Below are 25,336 nucleotides of genomic sequence, written 5' to 3' on the forward strand. Positions count from 1 at the left end.
GGAATTTTACTGTTTCTGAACATGGGTTAGGCATGTGTGGAGCCCAACAAACTCCCAGAAGGAAATTCTGCCACTCTTCTAATAGTTTATTACAATTTCTGAATTGTTTTTTTGACCTGTAAATTTATTTGCAGAGTGCAGACTGCTTCTTACAAGGTTCAGAAAGTAGCCAGCTCCCACTCTCTCTGCAACTGTGGTAGCAGTTGTTTTCTCAATATTTTGCCTGAGTGTTTATAATCATCTGTAAGGTGACAGTCTAAGAAATGTGCTTGGTGATGCTTACAGCATGCTAGCTGTAGTTTGTATTCCAAAACCTGGTCAAGTTAGACTCTTATTTCAGACTGCTATAAAAAACACCACCAACAACAACTACAAAAAAAAACAAACAAACAAACTCTGCCAGCTAAGAGATTTTCTTTAATTTTGTTCTTCAGGAACAGTCTGTGGAGTTTCTCTATATGTAAAGGAGATGGACTCCATCTATTTCTTAGTCTCTGTCAATGCAGCAGGGGTAGACACTGTGCTGTGAGGACACCCTTTGCAAGCTCTAGGCTTGAATTTAGCAGGATGCAGATCTAGATGAAAAGTACTCTTTTCGGTATTAGGAACTTTTGATATACGCTTGTACCCCACAGTGTCTTCCTCTTGTGAGATCATGTTGACGTAAGAACAAGACATTAGAAAGAAAGCAGCCAAGACCTACTTCATTAAAGTGCCTCTTATGTAGTGTCTGGCACTGCTGGCTCGTGTTAGAAAGAAGGCAACTGTGCTTACTTCATGTTCACTTTCTCTAGAAACCGTTTGTTCCTGCAAACCCTTCAGTCTCCCCTTTCCGTTTTGTTCTTATTTAGCCCTGTACACTCACCCACAGGAATTCATTTTGCACTTCTACGTGTTGAAAGTGCCCTATTTAACTCCTTTCCTACCAGCCATGAGAACTCCAGTTCTCCAGATCTAGTTGCTGGCTTCTTTTCCTAAGACTCCTTTACCCCATTGCATCTAAAATGCATCCACAAAAGAATATTGTGTGAACCTGACAGATTTTTTCCCCTTTTGAATGGCTTTATTTGATTGACAGTGCCAAGGTTAACTCTGCCTCCCAGGTTTTCTCTGCTCACATCTCGTACCTTGTCCCCTTTTGACCTTCCCAGTGATTTTGTCCTCCCTTGTGCATCTGGGCTTATTTTATCTTTTTCTGATACCTTCTGGTCAGTTGTGAGCTTCTTAAGACAAGGATTGACATAATGTTTCCACCTGTGAGCTCATCGGTGCATAGCAAATAGTTGTTAAAAGAACATCAGTCCTCAGAGTATTTTTGGTGAGAAGGGTTGACACAAAGGCATCTGATGGATGGGAAAGGGTTTGCATTTTGAACAAAAGCTGAAAAACTGTGTAGGGTGCATGTTTCTACTGTAGCTGTCCAAGTCTTGCAGGAGAACTGAACAATGATAGTCTGCTGAGGTGTGTGTCTCTTCCAAATATATATTCAAGAAAATCCTTAGGGTGCAGAATTCCATTTGAGTTGAAACACATGTTTTCTCACTGCTTTGCTCTCCAGAAACTTATGGACATAACCTTTAGAACAAGTTCTATAATAATTCGGTTATGGACCTTACCACATGTATTTTAAATACATGATTGAATTAGCTCACTGTTTTTTTTTTTTTTAAAAAAAGGAGAAAAAGGGATTAAAGGAAACGGATTAAGTGATGTGAAGGATGATGATTAGATTTGCTGTCATCAACTCTTGTCTCTGTCATTTTTCAGTCTGAGTCACTAATTTCTCTACCAGTTTAACTGCATCAAGAGTTTTAAATTCCTGTCTTGCCAGCTTGTGGAGTAGTCCCTGGGCACATTTATGGTGTGTTCTGACATCTGCATGCATCAGGTGCTCTCTGCAACAAAAGCTGATCTATTCTGTGGAGATACATGCACATATGAACCCAGAGTATAATACCTGCTCCTAACTTTATTCATGGTATTTCCCTTGTGTTCTGTTCCTAAGTTCTGGATAACATGAGCTCATTCACCTCACCAAGTGGTAAGTTCATGCTTTTTGGTAGAGTATATAGTTCTGAGTAGGCAAAGACTTTCAGCACCTGTAGTTTTAGCACTTTGGATGTAGTTGCTAACATTAGCGTTAGTGTCCTGTAGTTTTATGCCAGTGATGAGCAGATCTGCAAAGAAGACTCAGAAGACTGTACTACTGCTGTGGAAATTGAGGGTATGTGCTGCTTAGGAGACTCCTGTTCCGACTAGTCAATCTAATTGTTTTTTATGGTACCCAATATGCTGAGCAGCTCTGGGATAGACCCTTTTTTAGGTCCCAGGCATTAAGCTGCAGATAACATCCAAGAGACTAACTGCTAAGGTCAGAACTCCAAGTTCACGTGTGGCATTGTTCTTTCCCTCCTGGCTGGGGTGACACTGAGGATCTGTGGCCCTTTTATTCTGTAGTGTCAGTAAATTTGCTTCCAACTGAAAGGTCATGCAATATCTCTAGTTGAAAGGTCATGCAATAGCTTTAGTGTAGAAGGAGCATGGGCCTGGTTGCTCTGCAATATGCAGTGAGAAGGAGTTGCAAGGTTCAGTGGGGAGATGGCTTCTCTGAGCTGCAGAGCAGCACCTGGCTACACAAGTTGTTCTCCTTTTTCCCTGCCAGTTGCAGCTAACCATGCCTCTCCCAGCTGGAGCTCACCCCCTATGCACTGAGCAGTCCATGCAGGGCAATGTAGAAATGCTAATGTACCGGAGCAGTGCACTGCACTACTCTGCTGGTCGGTGTCTATCAGCAAATCTATAGCCTTGGGAGAAGAGAACCAGCTTTCAGTAAGCAAAGTATGGGAGATACCTAGGATACCGCGCTTAGAGGCTTCAGAAGCAGAAGTCTTGCTAATCCAGGGGTGCCACAGTATGCACCCTTTTAGGACCTTCTGAAAACAAAGATTACTAATGTGTAAAATGTCATAAGTCACAACAATGAAATACCTGTTTTCTGTTTAAAATATATTCTGGAACCAGCAACACTGGTCATGGCAGCAGTGTGTTTGACTATTGGAAGGCAAGTGCACTGCAGACATATCTTTTGCCTTCATCTCCCCTAAGGAGACTCACATGCTGAGACACAGCAGCAGCTCTAGCATCTACCAGGTCTGTTTTGTTTCCCCCCCCCCTCCAAAAGCAGTGACAGCTCAGGGCACTGTGAACAGCAGACCTGGCCCTTCTGTCCTCACTGTTGAAGGCAGTACAGAGGGAGTCATGCATGAGTATCCCTATATCCCTTGTTCCCCATCAGCCCGAGGGCAAAACAGATCACACGGGGATGTTGTGTGGCCCAGATTTGGCTGTAGTAGGGTAGAGTATGTTTTTTCCAAGCCTTGCAGTTAGCTCTGCGTCCGGGATGCTGACTTGTGCTCAACAGCTGGATAGCCTCCATGTGAACCCACTTTGGGCTGGCAGATGATACTAAACTGGAGTTAACTAGTTTTCTCACCATCCTCTGTGAAGCCTCTGTGACCCAGAAAGCACCAATTTCACAAGCAAGGAAGGACTCTGCTTTTCCTCTATGAGGAAGCCATTAAATGACAGTAATAGAAAATTGATAGCATTCTTACCAACACCATTTCATCTTATTTTGGACACATCGGTGTTAATAAGGTTGTAAATTGGAAGCAGCTCTGATAGGAAGAGAGACTGAGTAGCCTTGGCAGGCAGGACTGAAATAAATCATACTGCCACAATCTCATTTATAATGAGGGGAGGGGGATTAAACGCACACACAGATGCTAGCTGTCTAAAAGTATTAACACTTCAACAGACTCAGTACCTATTAGAGTTTCTTCGCAGGAATTCGTCATTATTTGCTAGAAATTAACACAGGGAAAGTAGGTTGATCAGGAAAAAAAAAAAATCCACAGATGGCAGTCTGCTGGCCTGTGGATTAAGGATGTGGTGGAAGTCCTGTTCTGTGATTCAAAAATAGAACTGGCCGTGACACTGAAAAGCATGCTGGTAGGAAGCAGGTCCCTATTAATACCTTAATAATATGGCCTCAGTGACCCTAAAAGCTCTTCTCCGGAGAAGACTGTTTGGAGATGAAATCTGCTGAGGAAATGTGAGAGAATTACAGAACTCTGTGGACTTTTGAGGGTAAAATACCATCAGGTCCTGCAAAGTATCTGTGCACTTTCACTGTTGCTGCCACTTAGCTTTTTAAAAGTCAGCAGAAAAGAAATGTGTTAAGAGTGATGGCTTCTATGCTCTTCACTTTTTTCTAAAATGTGTTTCAGTCTGAGGGTCTGAAATGCAGGTTCCATTGGATGAAAGGTGTAAGTGTAATTTTACAAAGTGTATCTCTGGCTGACATGTTTCCATGTTGTCTTCGAGTGCTCTTAAACTTTCCCTTAACAAAGAGAGAGGTGATCAAAACCATACAAACCACAGAAGATGGGAAGACAGATATTGTAAGCTGTTGGGGTTGAGCGGGTTTTGGGCTTTGTCAGCTTTCTTTGTGCTCCAGCATGTTTGAGATGTTATAGTTCACTTTTGTCTTTTCTGTCACAAGCCCCACCTTTCTTTCGCATACGTAAAGTTCTCTTCTATGGTGGTAAGAGCTCCCTTTTCTTTTACTTTTTTTCTGTAGTTTTGGCCCCTTGATGTCAAGCCTGTCATTTACTGCATAGGTGGCTATGTAGCAGCAGTCCATGGGCTTTTACTTCTGTGGTTGCTTTGCATCTTCCTTCTCTGCAGCTTAGTAGTCTTTTGAATGTCCTACCTCAGGAAAAGGTTTGAATTGTTTATCGTGCACTGCTTGATTTTGTTGAAATAAGTGTGAGTTTTAACTTCTTTTTAACTTCTTTTTTACCTACAACCTTTATACTTTGCTGCTGTTACATCCCCCACTGTTACATTCACGTGGTCATGTTTTGACAGCTAGCATCATGGCTAGGAGAATTCCAGAAAAGAATTACTGATGGCCAACTTGACTTGTTGTGTGCATGATGTTAAAAAAACAGGGCTCAAAGTCTCCCTACGAGATTCTGACCTAAGTGCACATCACAGGGAATCTATTATTTTGGCTTGAGTGGGTAAAGGTATGTATCCACCCTTTCACACAGCGGTGATGTGATTGAAGTATAAATCGCAGGGGCTGCTGGCTTCAGTGTAAGTGGCACTTAGGAAGGTGGTAGTTCCCTTGTTTTGGGGGGAGATTGACTTTGGATGGAGGCATGCCTTTGTCATGGTGTGCAGCCAACCTCTGAGTCAGACCTTCCCTCTGCAGGAGCAGCTCTTTCCCCATGCAGGAACAGCACTTGCATATCAAAGTTAATGAAGTTTTAATTGTCCATTGATTTCCTCACCCTCGCAGGGAGCGAAGCGTGGGTATGGTTATTGCTTTGCTTGTTTCCAGTTTTAGATTTGCAGAGAGGACTTAGCATTTTCTATTGCAGTTGTTTTAGAGTGAGATCAGCAGTTCAGACACCAAATTAGGGACATACTTCCTTAGTGCTCAAAAAGAATGTTAGATTTTTTGAGGAAAAACATGAATGTACTTTCCTCAGCTTCCAATAAAAGCAAATTCTCTGTTGAGAGTAATAGATCACAGTATGTGTGAAGTAGTAGCACATGTAAAATACTTTGTCAATTGAATCATCTTCCCTGGGGTTTATGCATCTCAGATATTGCATGTTTTAATTTCTTTTAAACAAAGGATAGATTCTTTTTTCCTTTTTTTTCTTTGAGATTGTATCTGTATGGATCTGCTAAAAGTGAATCAGAAGAATTAGAAAGAAATCTGTGTTATGCTGTTAAAGGGGTTTGGAGTCAACTCACTGGAGTGTTCCATTGCTTCAGGAGTTGACAAGGCATGTAGAGTAATTATGCATGAGAAGTTCATTTCTTTTTGTATTTTCAGTTGGATAATTCATAATTTATTTGGCCTTTCTTCTTGTGCATGTTACTGAAGCTTCAAAAGAAATGTGAAAGTTTTTTTAATGTTTTGAAAGAGCTGCAAGAATTCACATTTACATGAAAATATTGTAAGGTAAGCTTGTCTGTCAGGTAGCTGTTTAGGAAGCTGTGACCATGATACATCATTACAGCAAGTGTTCTGGTGATAAATGTCTTTAGCAGGTATTGTTCACATGTTCTTACCCACTTACTGGATACTTGCACCAAGGTACTAGATTAAAGCCATTAGAAGTTGAGAGACTTATACTTTTAACATAGTTAGATCCTGTTTGCACATATTAGCAGTGATGTCCTTACAGAGTTTTTTTTTTGTGTACCCACACAAAAAGCTGTCTGTAAGTACATGAGGGGTGACATGGAGGAAGCCTGGGGGTGCTTTTGGGAAACTTAACAAGTAGGTTAAAAATGGGAATTGTGGGCTGATCAGGGGTGGGAGTCAACAGCTGAAAGATGGTAGTGTGGATATAGGCTGTGAAGGTCCTTGAGAGCAAAGATGTGAAGCATATGTTTGTTTCCTGTGAGAGATAAAGGAGAGTGGTAGTCCAAGCAGATGATTTCTGCAAAATGTAGGTCTGAGTATGGCAAGTGCTTTAGCAGTGAAGGTGTGTGAGAAAAGGGTTGCGTTGTGGAGGTGTGTGCATTACACAGGGAGGAACTGCGTTGTCCAGACACAACCTGGGTACAAAGACATAACAAGAACTGATAAGAGGAACAGGCTCAGCTCGCCTAGGTATATGTGGATTGCTTCAGTGGACTGCACTCAGGAAGACAATAAGTATTAGCAAGGCACTTCTGTTTCAGAAGGGAACTGATTTAATTTCTCCAAACTGGGGTCAGAGAAGTCTTCAACTCCTGTGTAGTTTCTCGTGTGCTAAAGGCCTTAGCAGTTGACTTGCAAGCCTGCCGTACACATAGTGATGATGCTATTCATGCACAGTAATGTGCAGGTGCAGGCAGTCCATGTGCTGCTTAAGAGTAAATAAGCTCTTTTGGGTTGTGTAGACAGGATTCAAATGTGTTTGTTGTGGGAAGGTAACCTGTATTTGAAGTGTAATATAAAATAATGGTGACTACTTGAGACCAGGCTGGTGGTGAGAAGCTGTCTGTCCAAGCTCTCAGCAGGATGCATGGAAATGAAATAACATGCTATAACCATCCTGGGAGCTCTTTATGATACCAGAGAACAATTTGTTGCCCTATTTGGGATGTCAAATGGAATATTTCTGGCTACATGTTCCCTTTTTAGTGGTACAGGAAAGGAAAAGGCTATTCCTACAACTCACATCATTGAGAATTCAGTTGTAGGTAAAGCTGATATCAAAGTTGTTCCAGTGATCACTGACCTCATATCTACTGTTTCTCAGTCTTCACATTGCATGTTAAAGTTAGGCAGGGTGCATATTTCAGTGCTTTAGTGAAAATACTTGGAGAGAGGACTTGTGTAAAACTTCACAACTGGTGTAATCTTGCTTGTGATTGACATGTTCAAATTCTAAAGAACTTGATTCTTTCTACTATTGTCTCCTAGGTGTAATATATTTATATTGCCTTTCTTTATATCCAAGAATGAACGGTTTCACTTTTCTGGATTTATTTACTGCGGTAGATGAAATCTGGACTGTCATATGCTAAATGGAAGGGCTGTAAAAGACTGCTCTCTTTTTATTTCCTTGACAACCAAAAAATATTCAACAATTGGAAGTAAGAAGTGGAACCACAAAAACGGACTCCAGAGCCCCACCTGTCAGCCACATAGAACCTCTGCTTACTGCCAAAACCCCGTGTCGTGAAGATTTTGTGGCTCTATAGATGCTTCACCCTCAAAACCAGTGAATGCTGCTGACATGCTTTATAAGGCTTTCCTCTTCCTGATGCATTGGTGCTGGTAAATTCAGACCTAACTGATTTTTTTCCTTCCTTGCAGAGCATGAGAAACACAGACTGTGTAAAAGTGCAGACTATATGAATTTACACTTCAAAGTGAAGTGGCTGTACAACGAATATGTTCGTGATCTGCCTGCCTTCAAGGGAAAAGTGCCTGAATATCCAGCGTGAGTGTTGTGTCTCCTGTAGTAAATCCTCACTATCCCTCTCCTTTGGGTTATCTTGAGGGTATTCAGTTGGTTGTCCTGTTCAGTTGGCTGCCTTTATATAAATACAACATTTCTTCGCTGCTTATTTTCTATGTTTATGTGCACCGTTGTTCCCTCTGGTGTTCTGTGCCCGTGTACCTGACACAATTCAATCCCTTATTGTACAGAGTCTTCCAAAGATCTCAAAGTTTAGCAGTTGCACAGGCAGTCTTTTAAAACATGTGGTTTTTGTACTTGCTTGCACTGTGGGCTTTGGTCAATTCTTGAACAGCAGAATTCTAGATGGGTGCTTATGTTCTTGTGTTAGCAAATATAACTTTATCTGTATGAATGTCTGTGTATCTGTGTATGGACATGTCATGCGTGCACACACACACCAGAATTTGTAAGTAAAGATAATGTTTTTGGTTTCTGACAGGACCAGGTGAGTTGGTTAGAAATGTCAAATAAGCTCTTGCTCTTAAGCTCTAAGCAATTGATCGCAAGCTTGGAAAAAAAAAAAAAAAAAAAGGCAATAGATTTCAGACCTGAAGAAAATTTGAAAATTTGAGCCCAGGTTGTTGTTTCTGACTGGTGTTTGTCTAACTGGTTTTCAGAAGCTTGATTGCTCCACATCACTGTTATCCCTCCACTGGGATTTGGGGGTTTAACACACTCCACATTCTTCCCCTCTATATCTTCTTTGCTTTAGTTGGAGCTTATTGTATCCTGTCCTACCAGCCTGGGCATGGAGAAGAAATTGTTCCTGTTTTACAAGAGGCTTCTGTTCTTCTCACGTCCCTTCCCAGTCTTTTGCCTGTTCCCGTTTGTTCCTACCTTTCCTTCTAAGTAAGGTATACTTGCATCTCTCCAGCTGGTCTCTGTCTGGAAATAAAACACCTAGACTTGGACATTGATGTTTCATCTAGGCCTTGCCTTGCAGACAGTGCTCTGCTCTAGCACATTGGGATGATAGCAGCCTCTTTCTTCCTTCAGTGATACTGTTGACCAGTGATGTTTCCAGTGGGTCACAAGCCAGCCCCCAGGCACCCTTGACAGTGTGCTACCTACCTGTTCTTGCCTTCTGGTATATGGCTGTTTACTGCTGTCCAAATGCAGCACTTTGCATTTGCCCCTCTTGGAAAAACATCTTGCTTGGACTGTGTTTCCAGTCTGGCATTTTGAATACTCTTCCCATCCTCCACTGCGCACAAGTCTTATGTTATCTGCATGCTAATAAGACTTGAGACAGTTGGTGTAATTGCTCAGCTTGGACCATGGGCCTTGCTTAACAAATCAGGTCAGTGAGAGGCATTCATTCAGTGAATAGGGTGCAGGAGCGACAATCTAGGAAGCCTGGTTCTCTTTGTGCCTCTGAATCAGTGCAGTGTTAGGCAAGCCATTACATATTCTTAATCCTTTTTGGCTCCTGTGTAATCAGGATAATGATGTTCAGTTTCATTTTGCTGTCTTTTGCAAACTGTTCTGCTCTGCTGGCTTTTGTGTGTATGAGCACTGGAGCTCACGTACTTGTACAGCCACTGGTTTCCCTTGTTACTTCACACTTACATCTTAGTACGCTTACATCTTAGTACATCTCACTACATTTTAGTACAATAGCATTATTAGGCACAAATGATGTTTATTTCAACCATGGCCTTCACCTATTTCTACATACACCCTTCACAGCAATTACAGCAACGCTTTAATTTGCTTCATCCAAATATTTTTGGTCTTCACAGACTTACAGAATGGCTGAGGTTGGAAGGGACCTCTGGGTCCATCTGGCCAGCTCAAGCAGTGACACCCAGAGCAGGTTGCCCAGGACCAGTCCAGGTGGCTTTTGAAGATCTCCAAGGAAGGAGACTCTGCAGCCTCTCCGGGCAAAATGTGCCAGTGCTCTGTCACCTGCACAACAAAGAAGGGCTTCCTTAAGCTTACTTAAACAGTCTTGAAACTTCCTTAAACAAAGGAGTCCACACATCAAGTTTGCCCATCAGTAAACTCAGATAAAAATTGCCTCTGTCCAGAAACTAGCAGAGATGTTTATCTTATAAACAGGCAAGAGGCTATCCACAGACTTGCATTTCTTGTTGGAACTATGCAAAACCATATTTCTCATAGCCTTGGGATATGATCGAATAAGGTGAAGGCTCCAAAGTATTGAAGTTTTTATGTTACCTTTATTTTCTGAAATTCAGCAGCAGTTTCTGAAAATGAAGTAGCAACACAGCTGTGAGTGGATCTTCAAAACTTCCTCTGTTTTTAGCTGCCAGATAAAAGCTGTAAAGTGTCAGTTTCTGTAAAAAAATAAAAATAAAATCACTAGCATTTTAGGTATGTAAAGAAGTGAGGAAAGCATTCTTGCCTTTGAAATTCGGTCTTATTCTTCTGGCTCGCTTTGTTAAACAGGATTTTCTTCTCCAACTCTGTGAAATCCTGCCTGCCTTTTTGCCTCTGTGCTTGCCAAAGCTCACTGAATTTTCATTGGGTACCCACATACATAACCACAAGAAATGAACAAGATTAATTCACCTGTGAAGCCTAATACCACAGGAGCCAGGCTCATGGCCAAGCTGAAATTGGAGCCTTTTGTATTATGTTTCTATTGTGCAAGCAACAGGCAAACTCATTTAGTCGCAAAGCACTTCTGCCTTTCCCTGCAGGCTGGAGTGAGGGGTTTTCTGTGCTAACATCGTTTGGAGATGTTGGCTGTGCCAACGCAAGCCATGCTGTGCTGACCCCTGCAAGCACAGACTGTCTCTGAAACTGCACCAAGAGCCTTTGCATTGTGTGCTGGTGTGTGAGTCATTACGTTTGGTTCTAGATCAATAACTGAAGCAGACAAGAGGAAGATATATTCTGTATAACAACATTTTGGAGCTATTTCTGCATGAAAGCAAATTATTTTTATTAGTTTCTGCGGTAGATTATTTTGAATATCATTTTGGATATGTTGCCCTCGTAGTCCCCAAAGTCCCTCCTTACTATCTCGACAGCCTAAGAACAGTAAATAGTTTTTAATAGTAAAACACTGTAAAGGATATTTGACCTAAGATAACTCTAGGTTTGTGTTACAGCTTAGAGCACATTTTGATCCTGAATGTGCCCAGAGACTAGAAGTATTTATTAGATGATGTACGTCTTTTGTGCTTTACTGCTAGCCAACAAAGGACAAAGTTGAGGCTGGCTTTGCAAATGTAGTTACAGATTTCCTAATCTGAGCTGAGTGATTCACTTTGCACTTCAACATTCACATTAAGCCTCTTTCTGGAGCTAATGTTTTTTGTTTGTTTGTTTTGTTTTGTTTTGTTTTGTTTTTTAGGTGTAAAAAACCACCCCAATGAACAGTACCTTTTTCCTTACCATCTTTGTCTAGACAATTTGGTGAGACAGTAAAATACCTATGCAATTCATGCAATTATATATCAACATATGGTAGCCATAAAAATGTGCAATGACTGTTTTCAACACTGAATGGCCATTTCTTATAGATATGGTGCAATAACCAAGGATGAATGATAGGAAGTAGTTCTACTTCTCAGAGCCAAAATTGTGGCTTCTGGCACAAACAAGTAATTTTCTGTACGTTGAGTGATGATGTGTGAAGCAGCGACTTGCAGTCTCAGAGCTCTGAAAGAGGTGGAAGATGGGTAGCTGCTTCCTTGTAAACTGTCCGTATTCTTTTTTAAGGATTATTCTGTAGTTTCAAAATATACTGTTGTAATTAAAAGTGAAATGTGGAAAGTGCAAGAAAATCGCAGCAAAATTCCAAATATACTGATTTTTAGAAGCTTGAACTTCCATTTAAAAAGAAGTTTTCAAGAACATGGGAAGTGCATGTGTCTGTGACAGTGTTCCTTTTTCACTGTCTACAATAAATAAGGCTGCATGGACAGGTTACTGTTGGCATTTAACACTGTGTCTGTTACAGTTTCCAATATTAGCATTGATGTGCTTTATATTTCAAAGTGTAGCGAGCATTTAAGGCTATCTAGTATGCTCTGTCTGAATTTGCTCTTGATCTCTCTCTCATGTCTGGCACATGCTTTCATGTTCTTTGCAAACTCAGCCCATAATTATCACAATCTGCATGAACACAGCTGGTTGTTAAGAGGAGGTTATTTTCTGTGAAGCTCATATAAAAATCATTTGTGTGGACTGAAATCACGCATGGGCACTTTCCCCTTATTTGTGAACGCTGTTCAGTAATATTTGAAATTAAGATTTGCTTCAGCTGCAGTGGGTTGGCAGTTGCACACATTGAATCCTAGACAGACATTTAAATAAAGTCATAGGTGTTATGTTGTCGCTTAAACACTGACAGGAAAAAATCATCTCACTTGTGCTACGTGGTTATGTCCCACAGAGCAGAGAACAGAGGCACGACCAGCTCTAAGATCCCATTGCTGAAGCTACTTCTCACCTTGCCTGTTTATTTTAGCCAAGGTGGGATTGTGCAGAAGCCCTTTGTTGGGTGTACTTTGTTCTTCCAGATGCCGTTTCATTTAAGGCATCTCCCTAAGACACAGCAGTGGCTGTTTCAGTAGCTTCTTGGGATGTGGTCTACCATTGAGCTTATTCTCCCAAGTAAGGAGAGGGAGCAGAGACAAACTTTGCTGTCCTGCTTCCAGGATTTGCCTGCTTTGAGGACTCCACTGTGCTCCAAGGCTGTTGGTCTAGCACTTGTTGCATGAACTAAGTTTGTACTTGAAAATAAAAACAGCAAAGAGCTGCTTACAGGGCTGGCTGGCTTCCTGCAAGCCCTGGAGGATGTGAGGTGCTATCACCTGGAGATAATCTTAAACATCCTCACAGTGCAGTCAGCAGGCCAAGGAAATGAGAGGATGCTCTAGAGAAGGCGTGGGGAAGGGGAGAGCAGCACTAAGGTGGAGAACACTTCTCCCTCATGGCAGTCTGTATCTAGGGATAAAGTGGCTGAAGGGCCCTGGAAAACACTCTTTTCCTCTCTTTATACTCCTTCACATATCTCACGTGAAAGATGTCAGACCCAAATGGGCAGCAGGACAGTGTGCTGTCTCTTTTGGCAGATACAGAGAGTGGGTATAGAGATCTCCCTTGTCCTGCCTGGCACATGGGTGAAAGGGAAAAACATGCGATCAATAAAAGTACTGTGAGGTGATGAAATGTTAAAGGAGGTATTCAGGGAGAAAAAGAAGGGAAGGTAGCAAGGAAGAAGAAAGAGGAGAAAGGCAAAAACAGCACAGGGCAAGCAGTCTGCAGAGGCTGGGTTATCTTTCTGCTGGTCCAGCCCAAGCGATGGTACAGGCCCTGCTCACGGGTAGTTTGTGTGCAGATCTGTGGGGGAACTTAGGCTGTACATACAGATAACAGTATTCAGACAACTAGCAGCAACAAGCTTTCACAAGTGTTGCTGAAACAGCACTGCTGTCTGAAATTAATGTTGGAGGATGAGGAAAGGCAAATGTTATTCTGAGGGCATTTAGACATCTGCTGGGTGCTGCAGGGATGGGCATGTCACTGGGGTGAGGTCTGGTTGGAATGCCGTGTTTCTTGCTGTAACTTCCTTTCTTTCCCGTTCCTCGTGCAGGTGGTTTGAGCAGTTTGTGATGCAGTGGCTGGATGAAAATGAAGATGTTTCCTTAGAATTCCTGCATGGTGCTCTGGAGAGAGATAAAAAAGATGGGGTATGTAGGTGTCTCTGAGTGGAGGACTTGGTGCTACATGCTTCAGTGCCCAGAAGCAAATAACAACACAGTAAATTCAGCTGTCACACAAATGTGGATGACACAGCTCTTTTTGCATGCTGAACATTTGGGAAAACTTGTTTATTTTAGGACTTTATGGGTTAGAGTGTTGTTGTGCAAGGTGCATATCATTCATGTATGTCTGCTCTGTTCTGCTGCTGTTAGTTTGTCAGCCAGTGGCTTGGTGTTCTCTCTTCTCCATGTGTTTGTGAGATATGCAATAGAAATGTAAGGTGCTTTGCATGTATTTAGCCATGCAGTGAGAATGTGACCCTAATCCCTAGACAGTAATCTTATTCTTAGTTTGCTGAGTATTCCCAATGGAAAGTAAGAGCCTTCCAGTTTTAGTGACTGTTGGCACTGTAGACCGTGATGTTAATAATGTAAGCATTCTCTTTAATGTCTCAGTTTTAAGACAGTCTTAAAAAGTTCTTCACTCCCCTTTCCTTGTTAATTGACAGGGAAGCCATGCATCTCAATAATGTTTCCAGCATCATGCTACATTTCCTTAATGCTTGTAATGTTGTAGTTGGTGAAGGATGGTGAACTGTAACCCCAAAAGAGTTGGCTATTTAGCTCCTTTGGGCCTTTTGGAGAGCTTTTGCCTAATTCCAAGGAAGGAGTGGGTTTTGGTATAGTTGTCCCGTCTCCAACTCTAAAGATGACTGAGACCTGCATGAAATGTGTGCATTTCAGATCTCCCCATCTGAGAATGACTCTCTTTTTACTTCTGTTTTAGTTCCAGCAAACATCTGAGCACGCTCTGTTCTCTTGCTCAGTGGTGGATGTCTTCACCCAACTCAATCAGAGCTTTGAGATCATTAAGAAGCTGGAGTGCCCAGACCCTGTCATTGTTGCTCATTATAATAGGAGGTTTGCTAAGGTAATAACCTCAACATCCAGCTGTTTGTCTGCATGTAGTGCGATGTGAAACAGTATGATATTTAGAAGAACTGTGGTCTTTGGTTTTGGTTTTATTTCCTGGAGATTTTCTGTTTTGCTAGAGGACAAGTAACAGTACTCACATCTTGTCTTTGCAGACTATTGGGAAAGTGCTGATGCAGTATGCTGACATCCTGTCCAAGAGCTTCCAATCCTACTGTTCCAAGGAGAAACTGGTGAGTCCTGCTGAATTTCACTTCCATTCTGGGGATTCACATAATTATCACAATAATAATAATAAAAAAAGCTAGTCTTCTTGCATTGTACGTGACTGTGTTTACAGTATAAATATTTTCAGTATTGATTTTTATCATCATTTCTAGGCATTTGTGGATTGAGTTCTGGCTTGGCCATAAAATAAAACTAGGTTGTAAAGGTGATTTGCAGGGATTGGAGGCTGTCAGGTCCAAATGAAATTAACTTCTAGTCTGTCTGTCTGGGTCATACATCACGGAGGTGATTTAGGAAGAAAAGGGGGGGGAGAAACAGGCACAAGGACACAGGTTGCCCTCTAGGTCTGTTACACAGCAGCACTCTTGGTTTACTGATGTATCCATGAAATTATCTTGCTGTTTAATCCTAAAATAACTAAAATTCAGGATTTTTTTTTTTTTAAAAAAAGCCAGCAACAAACAAAAAAGCAAACATTTTTGAACCTTGGCTCTGTCCAATACTGTTTTTCCTATCTTACCCATCTCTCCTGGGAAATGGCAGAGGGAAGATAGTTGCTCAAGCTGCCCTTGACTGTTACTCTTAGTCTTGTCCTGGCAGAACCCACATGTGTCTCTGAATGCAGCTCTGGCTGGCAGTTCCCCTTCTGATCTGGGATTTACACCACGCAGGATAGTGCAGTACTGCATTAAGAGGCCAAAGGCAACATAGCTGGACTCTTGTAGGCCATGGCAGGAGATGCAGAGAGAGTTGGACTTTGTCCTGGCACTGATTCTTTTTTTGTGGTAAAACTGGAGAAAGGTACAATGGTGAAGAGCTGCCTGATATGTTTTTTTTGTGGAACTGGCAATCTGATTCAAGCTGGAGAAAGGAGGACTTAACTTTTCTTAGGTCTGAGTGCTGAACTTTTTGTTTGCCCTACCTCCTATTTGACCGTGAGAATCTGTGAGATCTGGTGGTACTTGAGGGAGGGTGTTGAGACACAGACTGTACCACCCATGAAAATGTGTTGCCATCCTGAGCAGTAACAGGCACCTGCTTTTTGTCCCGTCAGCCCTGCATCCTGATGAATAACATCCAGCAACTGAGAGTGCAGCTAGAGAAGATGTTTGAAGCTATGGGTGGTAAAGAGGTAAGAGCGCTAAGAGAGCGAGCATTACTCATTCCTACTGCACTGTTAGTAGCTAATTTGCGTCATACCGGTACTTGCAGGCTGTAGTCATAAGGAGAGCCCTGTGACACTTGGCACTTTCACAAGCATGAGGGGGCAGCCATGTCTGAAGACTTTTCAACTGAATTTATCACAAGATGCAGGAGCATGTGTTTTGAAATATGGAATAGCATACAGGAGGGAAAAAAAAGGATATGTACTGTGCTCTTGTGGGCTGGATGTAGGCATGGCTGGTGGTTTCTCAATTCTGAAGGAAGATATGCAGGTCTGAGAACCATTGACTTTAAGACATTTAACGTGGCATATAAATGTGGGACAGTGCCTTTTGCATTAAATGTTCGATACCTAATATATTGCAGATATGCAAATATTCGAGCTCTACTCATGCTTTGCTGGATACTTGGATGTGTCCATGAATACAGATATCGTTCTTAGTTTTAATTCTTTGTTCTGAGATAGCCATTTTTACAGAAATAAGGATTTTTTCCCCCAAGTCACTCTATCTGTTTTGATATAATCTGTGTTGTTTTTTTTTTCTTTTTTTTTTTTTTTCTTCTTCATTGCTTTTCAAGACTCAGGAAGATGGAGAAAAGGCTGCTGATACTGATGTTAGGAAAAACTAGTTTTCTAAGACTAAGTGCATTTTCTTTTGTTGTGTTGTGGTAGAACCTGTGCTATGATCTGTATGCCAAGAGAAAAATCTACTTTGGGCAGCTCAGTTTTTGTTTGTACTGCTGTTACAAGTGTTTCTTGTGCTTAGTGGCAGAATTCTGTGAAGTGGCAAAAGTCTCTGTAAAAAGATCTACCCCATCATGCAAAGGAAACTGCAACGTTCTCAACAATCCTAATTTCTCAGCATTACCTCAAGAAATAAAATGATATGCTCCCAGCTGTAATAGCAGTGGTAGATAAAAGCTTTTTTTTTGTCCCAGGAAAAATAAATTTGTGATTTCATGTTTATGAAGTGGTTTATAAAATCTTAATTCATGTGCACTTAATTTCCCTTAAGAAATCAATTTGCTACTTTTTTTTGGTAGTGCTGGCTATTAAGTAGGGTTTCCTTATAATTCAGATTGAAAATACCACCCAATACTCTGTTAAATAGTATCTGTGTGTGGGAGAGGGTAGCATTTAATTGAGACTATTGGCTTCTTTTCCTAGCCTAAGCCTCTTCTCTGATTCTGCCCTTTAAAACCTTCCTCGTGAGGTAGGTAAGGTGAAACAGATGTAATCAATCCATTATTTCCTCTGCTGTGTGGAATCAGAGGGAAAAAAAAAAAAAAAAAAAAGGTGTGTGGGGGGAGAGGAACACAGACTGTGAGCAGTAAAACACGTAGGAAGAAACCTGGCAAATGTGCTCAGAAGCTGTTTTTTGGAAAGAATTTTTCTTTTCAAATGCTGCTAGTCCACTTCATTAGGCTGCCACTGATCACCAGAAATAAATTGTGTTGTGTTAGATGCCTGAATTGTTTGCTCTTCCCAGGGGTTTTACTCTTGGAGACTAAGTAGTACTTTGCTTCTTGACTTGAAATCTGCCAGATTCTTTGTTTTGCTAGAGTAAACAAGGTCTCCCTAGTTTGAGTAGTCCTTTTTCTGGCGCAGATTGATCCTGTCCTAGTGAGTGTCAACTGGTGAGACAACTGCTTCAAAAATGGAATGCTTAAAAAACGTTGTTGGAAACGCATCTGAGTTATATCTTCTCCTTCAAGAGGAGCAGTTTACTTTCTGTGACAGATTTGATATTTATCTATACATCACACAGCTTGCGCAAATACAAACATTGACCCCTTGACTGCTCTAACCAAAAAGGAACTGCTTCCTTGGGGGATTAAGAAAATAGTGTAATGTTATGCCATGGTTGTCTTGAATTGTTCACCTTTTTGTGTTCTCAGAGGTGTTGCTGAGAACTAGGTACCAAATATTCTATTGTTCCTACAAGGGGTATGTTAGGTGTAGCATGTGGGAAGCCAGAACTGGGGGATTGCTGTCAGTTATTGCTGCTTGTGGCTCCATCTGCTTCTGATTTACAGATACATCTTCTACAGGACACTAGCACTGCACACCTTTGGAAAGCTTTTAAATACCTCTGCTACCTAGGGGCTTTTGGCCAGTGAATCCAAAAAACTCTCATTTTCTTGCTTCTACAGCTAGGGCTCACCCACAGTTGCCCCGCAGTGTAAAGTTGTAATGCAAAACAGAAGTGCTTGCCCAGTACTATTTCAGGTAATTTGGCTCCTAGAGATAGTGATATAGTGCCTTCCTTCTGCACCCCAAATGAGGAGTGTTACTTCTGTCCCACTTCTCTCATTCTTTTTAAGCTGTAGTATGCAAAAGGTGGAAAAAAAGGGGGGGGGGGCGGGGGGGGGGGGCAAAAATTGTACAATATCTCTGGGTTTAATGTGTGATGTCTTGTGGTCCATGAACATTACTAGTAAGAACTAGTCAGAAAGGTCAGGACATCAAGGCCTTAGCGCTCTGCAGAGTGATTCTCTTGGCTCTGTACTTGAGATCCCAAGGAGTATATACATATATTTTTAGTTCATAGGAAGAAACAGATGACTTTTAGGATTTATAATTAATACTTTCATTTCCTATCTGACATATGTTGATCTCACAGGATCAAAACAGCTTCAGCGTGGCTCAGAAGCAGTCTCATATGTTCCTGAAGCCAATTTTGGAAGGGCAGAATCTATGGAGTGATAATTGGCTTTAAAAGCATAACGGGCAGCAGAGTCGGCAATGAGTGCTGGACGGAAACTGGGTTCATACATACCTTTTGAAACTGGGTTGCTTTTTGCTAAAATGGGCTATATAGATTAATTGCTATTATTTGCTTGACAGTGATCCCATTTATTTATTCATATATTACTTACTGAAATCTAATGTCACCTGCATTTTCTATCGACCTTTGCAGTTTCTCTTCAGACTTGTATGCTCTGTGTGCTGTCCCTGACACCAGAATAAGCCTTTCTCATTTTGCTTGTGAGAAACTGCTTGCTGTAGCCCATTATTTTGCTCAGTTTTTTTGAGAGTTGTGAACTCGTAACAGTGAAATTAAAAGCAGTTGTGCTGTGGAAGCCTAGCTTAAAACATTTCTGCACCTTTTTGCCTTGAAGTCAGGTGTGCAGGGTGAATATTGGAAAGAAGCACTGCCTAGGGAACCCAGAGAATTAGTTACTGAGTAGTGGCAGATTGTCATCATACAATTTTCATGCCTTCAGTTACAAGCTAAGCTGTGCAATTAATGCTTTGGAAAACTCTCTTCTTAATGCTTAGCCAGGGTTAGCCCACATTTTAAATCCAAAGTTAGCTAACTGAATAATAAATTACAGGAGAACTTAAAAACAGCCAAGACTTGATAAGAATGTTCTCAAAGGATTTGTGGCATCTGCTGATTGCTCCTCATTAGCCTCCCATATGCCACAGCTATGGCCACTCTAGTGTTTGAAAAGCTTGCCTGGATTCAGCTCTCCAGGTTTCTTACTCTTGAGCACTGCAGGAAGGTGGAAAGATGCATGAAAATTCAGTGCAGCAAGTCCCCTTAGTTGAGTCTGAGCTCACTGCCCGACAGTTACTTCTGCAGAGAGGAGCTCCCACTTGCTAGTTGGAGAGGCAGAACAAAAAACAGCAACCTCAAACAGGAGCCAGATGAACCCAATAACTAGCATAATGCTAAAATAGGATATCAGGGCAAGATTCTCTGGTTGGATATCAGCAACCTGATGATTTCACAGTTTCCCTGGCTTTAAGATGGGAACTGATTAACTTCTTGAACCTTCTGGAAGGAGAGAGATGTGTTTCCCCAGCTATGTAAGAGCCGTCCAGTTCTGGTTGCTCATGCTTCATCACTGTGTAGAAACCAGGGAAGAACAAAGGACATCTCTTGGAGAACTTGGAAACCCCTCACAGCAAATTCTTAGGCTCATGGGTTCCATTTCATCCATGAGATGAAGATCAGCCTAAATGAAGTTCAGAACAGTGTAAATGCCACATTTCAAACTAGCAGAGAACATGATGTTCCTGCTTTGAATGGGCTTGGATGAGACTTTGAGGCCCAGTTTCTGTGAAGTGCCAAGTCCCAGATCATCACAGGAAATCAACAGACCCTGCTTCATTCCCTGAAACGTAGATAAAGTTACTGCTTCTCTGTTTTATGTGCACCTCAGTCTTCTGTACATTTAGTCTCAAACACAGAATTGTGTGTCAGCCTTTATTTCCGCTGGAATTGGAACATTTGCTCAGCTATCAGAAGCCACCTCACTGTCAGTGCTGTCCCGTGCTTTGCACAAGGAACTTTTCATTAGCTTTCTTCCTCTGAATCATTTCCAATACACCCACGGAATGGAGATCATAAGCCTACTGAGCTCTAGCACCCCATGAAAATGGTCTGACCATGACGTATATCAGTCACCCAGCTGCATAATACTGCTTTAGGCTACCTGTCAGCTTTATCATTCAATCCAAGTAGCATTTCCTGCTATCAGTGGTAGCTGATAGACTAGGAATGCATTGGCTAAGCAGCAAAATAGTCACTGTTTCATTTAAATGCTGTTATCAGTGCTTCACCATATTGGCAAAGAACAGCTTGAAGTCATTCAGGGTGTTATAGGGACTCTGTAATTTATGTATGTGAGACAGTGGTACACACCTACTTGCCCCTTCGTAGTGGACTTCAATCATGCTTAGTTAATTCTCTGAGGTTTGCCTTCATGTCAAAGCATGTTAATACCTAAGCATTAGCAATCCGGAACACACTTTGCAGTTTCTTTCTCCTTTTGTGGTAGCAGTTGCTCAGAAAAAAAACAACCATTCTAGAATGGCAGAGAACTTGGTGGTTACTGAAGCAGAATATTTACCACCAGGACTTTGCTTCATGAGGGTAAGGCTGGGCACGTTGAAGTTAAACTTGCACGACTGTCTTGCCAGTCGCACCCAGAGAGCAATGGGTTGATATGCTGGAGGAGGGACAGCTTCTCGCCACAGATGATGAAGCTCATCCCCTTGGCAAATCATTGCTCCGGCTGTCCCTTCTTGCAGTCCCAGCCCTGGCAATCAGCCTTTCTTCTGCTCCCAAGAAGATGAGATTGCAGTCAACAATATAATAGCAAGGAGAAGCTCAGAGGTTGTTGGTGAGCTGTCCATGTCACCTCATGGTAGAACAAATCATTAATTGCATGGTTCATGAACCGGAGCAATCGGCTGTTGATTCTGACCTCAGACATCCAAACCTTGTTACACATGCCTCTGGTAGCTTATGAAGAAGTAAATAGAGAGAAATAGGTGTCTTGTGCCAATTCTTTTTATTGTTGTTGTTTTGTTCCGTTTTGTTTTGTTTTCTCCTCAACTGCAAAAGCAGTTTCTTGAGATGTTTGGATGGATCCTGAACTGGTTCTGCCTCAAACCTACCAGAAATGGCCAGAACCAGAAGACTGCTCAGCACTTTTAATTACAAAGAGCAATCCAGGCAGCCTGTGACTCATCCCTTCACATAGTACAAGAAGGGAAGGAAAATGTAAGGGCAAGACAAACCACCACCAACAGATGCTGTTTTTGTTTTTGTTACCTATAAGTTTGGCTAGAAAGACTGCTGATTGGCATTATGTTAGCTTTCCTCTGCTTTTGTAGTGAGTTCTAAAGGTAATAAGAATACAAATTCACTTTAATAAAGAAAAATAGCTACAGCTACCAATGCCTAAAGTTATAAGGCTTAAGTAATCATTTGCTTATTTTCCCTCTATTCTTTAAATGATCCAGGAGTTTCATTAGCACGGTTTCAAGTGCTTCATAGAGAGTCAGTTTACCACACCAGCTTCCAAAGGAAAATGAACAGATCAAATTCCAAATCCCCTAAGGCTCAGCTTTCTCTAACATATGGTGAGGAATGTAAAGTGGGCTTCAGCGCTGAGTACAGTAGTGGGTGCTCCAGTCATGGTCAAATCCTGTATAGGTGTACGTGTAGACAAAACATACAAGTCTGAACTGTTTGGTAACCATCTGGCCCATTACATTGGTAAATAGGTACTCTGCCTTAGAGGTAAGGCTGGAATTCTGAATGCCAAATGCAAACATTTCTGGAAGATTTTTGTTTTACAAGAAGCTTGCCTACAAAGAAACATGTCTTCCAAGTTACTTTTTCAAAGCAAATGATCCCTAAGCATTCAACACGTGGTGTTATGTGTACACAGAGGTGGGTTCCTCACAATTGGCTCTTTTGAGGCTGGAATGATGACTACGACAGGAGTGAAGGGCACTGCTGAATGCAAAAACAGATGGCTTTGGGCTGGTAATACTGGAGCAAGCACTTTTCTTACAGCATATACCAAGATGTCAGCAGCATCCATTTAGTGCTTGGGGCACTTTTTAATTTTTTCTCGTCAAGTCTTCTCTGAATAGTTGCACCGGAAAAGCTGTCCGGATCAGTGTGAGAATAGAGCTGTTTGTACACAGTACTCAAAACTGAGGTGATGCTTTCCAAAAGTGATCAGTGCACAACAGTTCTTGCTGTTATATTGTGTACGCGTTTTCAGAATAGCTGGGGTCCAGTCTTCTGAGAGCAGTGGCTGGGTTAATCTTACTTTTGAATACTGACAGCAGGGTGGAAGGTGAAATAGCATCTTTCAAGACCATGCACAGAGAAGCACACAAGTAAATAACATCCAGTCTAAAAATTCAGTCCTATCTCCTTCTAGACTTAGCAATGAAATGACCCATGAGCCCAAGGTAACACACAGTATTTGCTAATTTCTCAGCCTGCTTATGCTGTTGGCCATGGGGAGTTCACATTCACTTTCTTTATTAACTCCGCAAATATCAGTAAGAGGACTGTGAGGTTATTGGAGCCTGGGGCAACCCCTTGCTGCTGTTTGGGCAAATATCTTTTGATGATTTCACAGCTTCTGTGACAGCAGGAGACAGTGGTGGAGAGGATCCCAGCTGACAAAGTCCATTGTTGATGGTTTACCTGCTCTTTTTAAGAGTGGCCTCAACAGTGAACAAGAGCAGTGTGAAGGAGACCAGACTGCCCTCTGGGTTCAAGCTAAGTGCTCTTCTTTCATCCACAGTTGGATGCAGAAGCAAGTGACCATCTCAAAGAGCTGCAGGTGAAGTTGAACAATGTTTTGGATGAGCTGAGTGCAGTGTTTGGTAACAGGTGAGTATAAGGAGGTCCCTGTTTTTGAAGCATTCCTTTCTTTTGTCTAATCTCAGTCATATCAAGAAGAGAAAATAAACTTGTAACAAGTGCATTGTATTTTTCTTTTTGTCCTAAATTCATAGTCTTTCAAATATGAGACCATATAAAGAAGTGAGAAATGTTTTTAGAAGTTTCTCTTTTCTGTATTGCTCTGCTTAGAAATATAACAGGGAGATCCCTCAACTGTAAAATTTATTTGAATTACATGGAATTATTTTTTTTTCTGTAAGAAGAGCTTGTCAGTAACAGAATTGCCTGCTCATTAATTGCTTGGAAAGCAGTTTCCAGCTTTGCATTTATGAAGTAACATTTGTGTTTAAATGTTCTGCTCTAAATGTATGAAACAGTTGACTGATTTCTGATTGTTAAATGCGTGTTGGAATACAAACAAAATGGGTTTAGAATTTGAGATTGACTTGTTCTGATGTTGCGATGGATGGTGTTTTCTGGTCTTTCGAGGGAGGAGCTCTTTAAAGAATTGCCCATCAGAGATGGCGATTAAATTTTATTTTCAATCATGATGCAATTTACCTGAATATAAAAATGTGCTCAACTTTATGGTTCACTACAAAATTATTATAAAAGATGTTAATTAAACAAAATCTAGAAATACAGGGTTCCAAACTGGTCTCAAAAACCAACCACTTCTCATGATAAACCCCATTCATTTCATGTTGTGCTTTATAACAAGATTAATGCAGGCATGTAGTTGAAGCATGGGTGAAGAGAATAAAATAAATTGCACCAACTTGGCCTCTTACAGTCCGCAGATTTTCAGTACTTAAGACCAAAAATCCTGGTGGGATTTGTCATCATTTATCTGGATTTCAGCACCCAGAGCTAGTGGGGAGTTCCCATTGCCAGTGGATGGTGTAGCAAGAAATGGAGAAATTCCAACTGTAACTGAGCTGAATTGATAAAATTCATAATTAGATGGGGAATAAGTGAGAAATCATAATTAGGGAGTGAGTTTTATCTGAAACCTGTCTCCATGGTGTCACCGCTACAAGACAATTAGGGTACAATCTTGACATTTGCAAGTATGATTTAAAGAGATTATTCAGTATTGGCATGCATACCAGGGAGCATTTCAGAGAGATGTGCCAGAGAGAGATTTAACCAGTCAGACAGCTCAGATGCTTTGCTTATTCCTTAACAGTAATAGGGGATGGAAAGCAGAGCTGTAGTTTACTGTATAAGCTGTATATATGATCTTCTGAAGGATGTAAATGTGGGAGGTAAGACAGATATCCACAATATTCCGTACAGAGTCTGTAAACAGTGCTCCTACAGCACTGTGCACACCTGACACTGCAGATCTTACTCTATTTCATCTTTGAGATAATTGCACCAGCTGGGAAAAAAACAGCACATATCCTTACAAGCCTTACAACCTTTGTGCTGAGAGGCTTGTGTTTGGACACAGAAGCATTTTCTTCTTTAAAGGATTTCAACAGAGAAGGGGAAACGTGAAAGGCTTTACGCTTCATGCAAGGCTAGCTGGTGTTTTGTTCTTGGAGGCTGTAGGAGTGAAGGAAGGAAGGAATTTCCTGCAGGAATTGTGGAGCAAGGCGCCCTTTTTGTCAGCATAAGCGAGGCTGTCTTTTAACTTGCTGCTGCCAAGGGCACCTGTCAAGCTGTATGTCTACATTAGCCTTGCTTTTAGGTGAACCTGTTGCCACAGTAACTGATTTACCATTTTTCATAATTGGTGACAATTCTACCTTGCATTAATTTTAACCTTTGAAGATATTCCATTATTTTTTATCCCCTGGCTAGGTGTTTACAACATCTTGAAGCAGGGTCCCAGAACTGGTGCAGGATTTGGAAGAACTATGGGGTGAGATTAACCTGTAACAGAATAGGGACTGTCAGCAGTACAGGTGATTGTTGGTACTATTTTCTTTGTGGCTTACGTCTTTGGTTAAGCTACTGTTGTTGTAGCCACAACTGACTGTTGCAAACTCCTCTCTGCTAGAAACGGGGAAAGTGGAAGTGGAGGTTGCATGCTGAGAGCCCTCTGTTGTCTGTCTGGAATTGCTCCAGTGAGATGTGGGTTAGAAGTGAAACAGAGAGACCATGAAGCTAG

The 25,336-nt window shown here is 41.5% G+C and overlaps 1 protein-coding gene across 13 annotated transcripts in view; it reads left to right on the plus strand.

Annotated features, from left to right (window-relative positions):
- Positions 1–25,336, plus strand: part of UNC13B (unc-13 homolog B) — a 214,608-nt gene that overhangs the window by 163,325 nt on the left and 25,947 nt on the right. For 12 of the 13 annotated variants that reach the window (XM_035309460.1, XM_035309461.1, XM_035309464.1 and 9 more), the window contains 6 exons: positions 7,895–8,021; positions 13,615–13,711; positions 14,511–14,654; positions 14,812–14,889; positions 15,939–16,016; positions 23,117–23,205. In XM_035309460.1, coding sequence (XP_035165351.1) covers positions 7,895–8,021; positions 13,615–13,711; positions 14,511–14,654; positions 14,812–14,889; positions 15,939–16,016; positions 23,117–23,205 — 613 coding nt within the window. Of the gene's footprint in view, positions 1–7,894; positions 8,022–13,614; positions 13,712–14,510; positions 14,655–14,811; positions 14,890–15,938; positions 16,017–16,627; positions 16,694–23,116; positions 23,206–25,336 lie in introns of those variants that run through there. The other variant, XM_035309463.1, reaches the window with a different exon arrangement.

The sequence above is a fragment of the Oxyura jamaicensis genome, chromosome Z (assembly GCF_011077185.1).
Source record: "Oxyura jamaicensis isolate SHBP4307 breed ruddy duck chromosome Z, BPBGC_Ojam_1.0, whole genome shotgun sequence".
Taxonomy (NCBI): Eukaryota; Metazoa; Chordata; class Aves; order Anseriformes; family Anatidae; genus Oxyura; species Oxyura jamaicensis.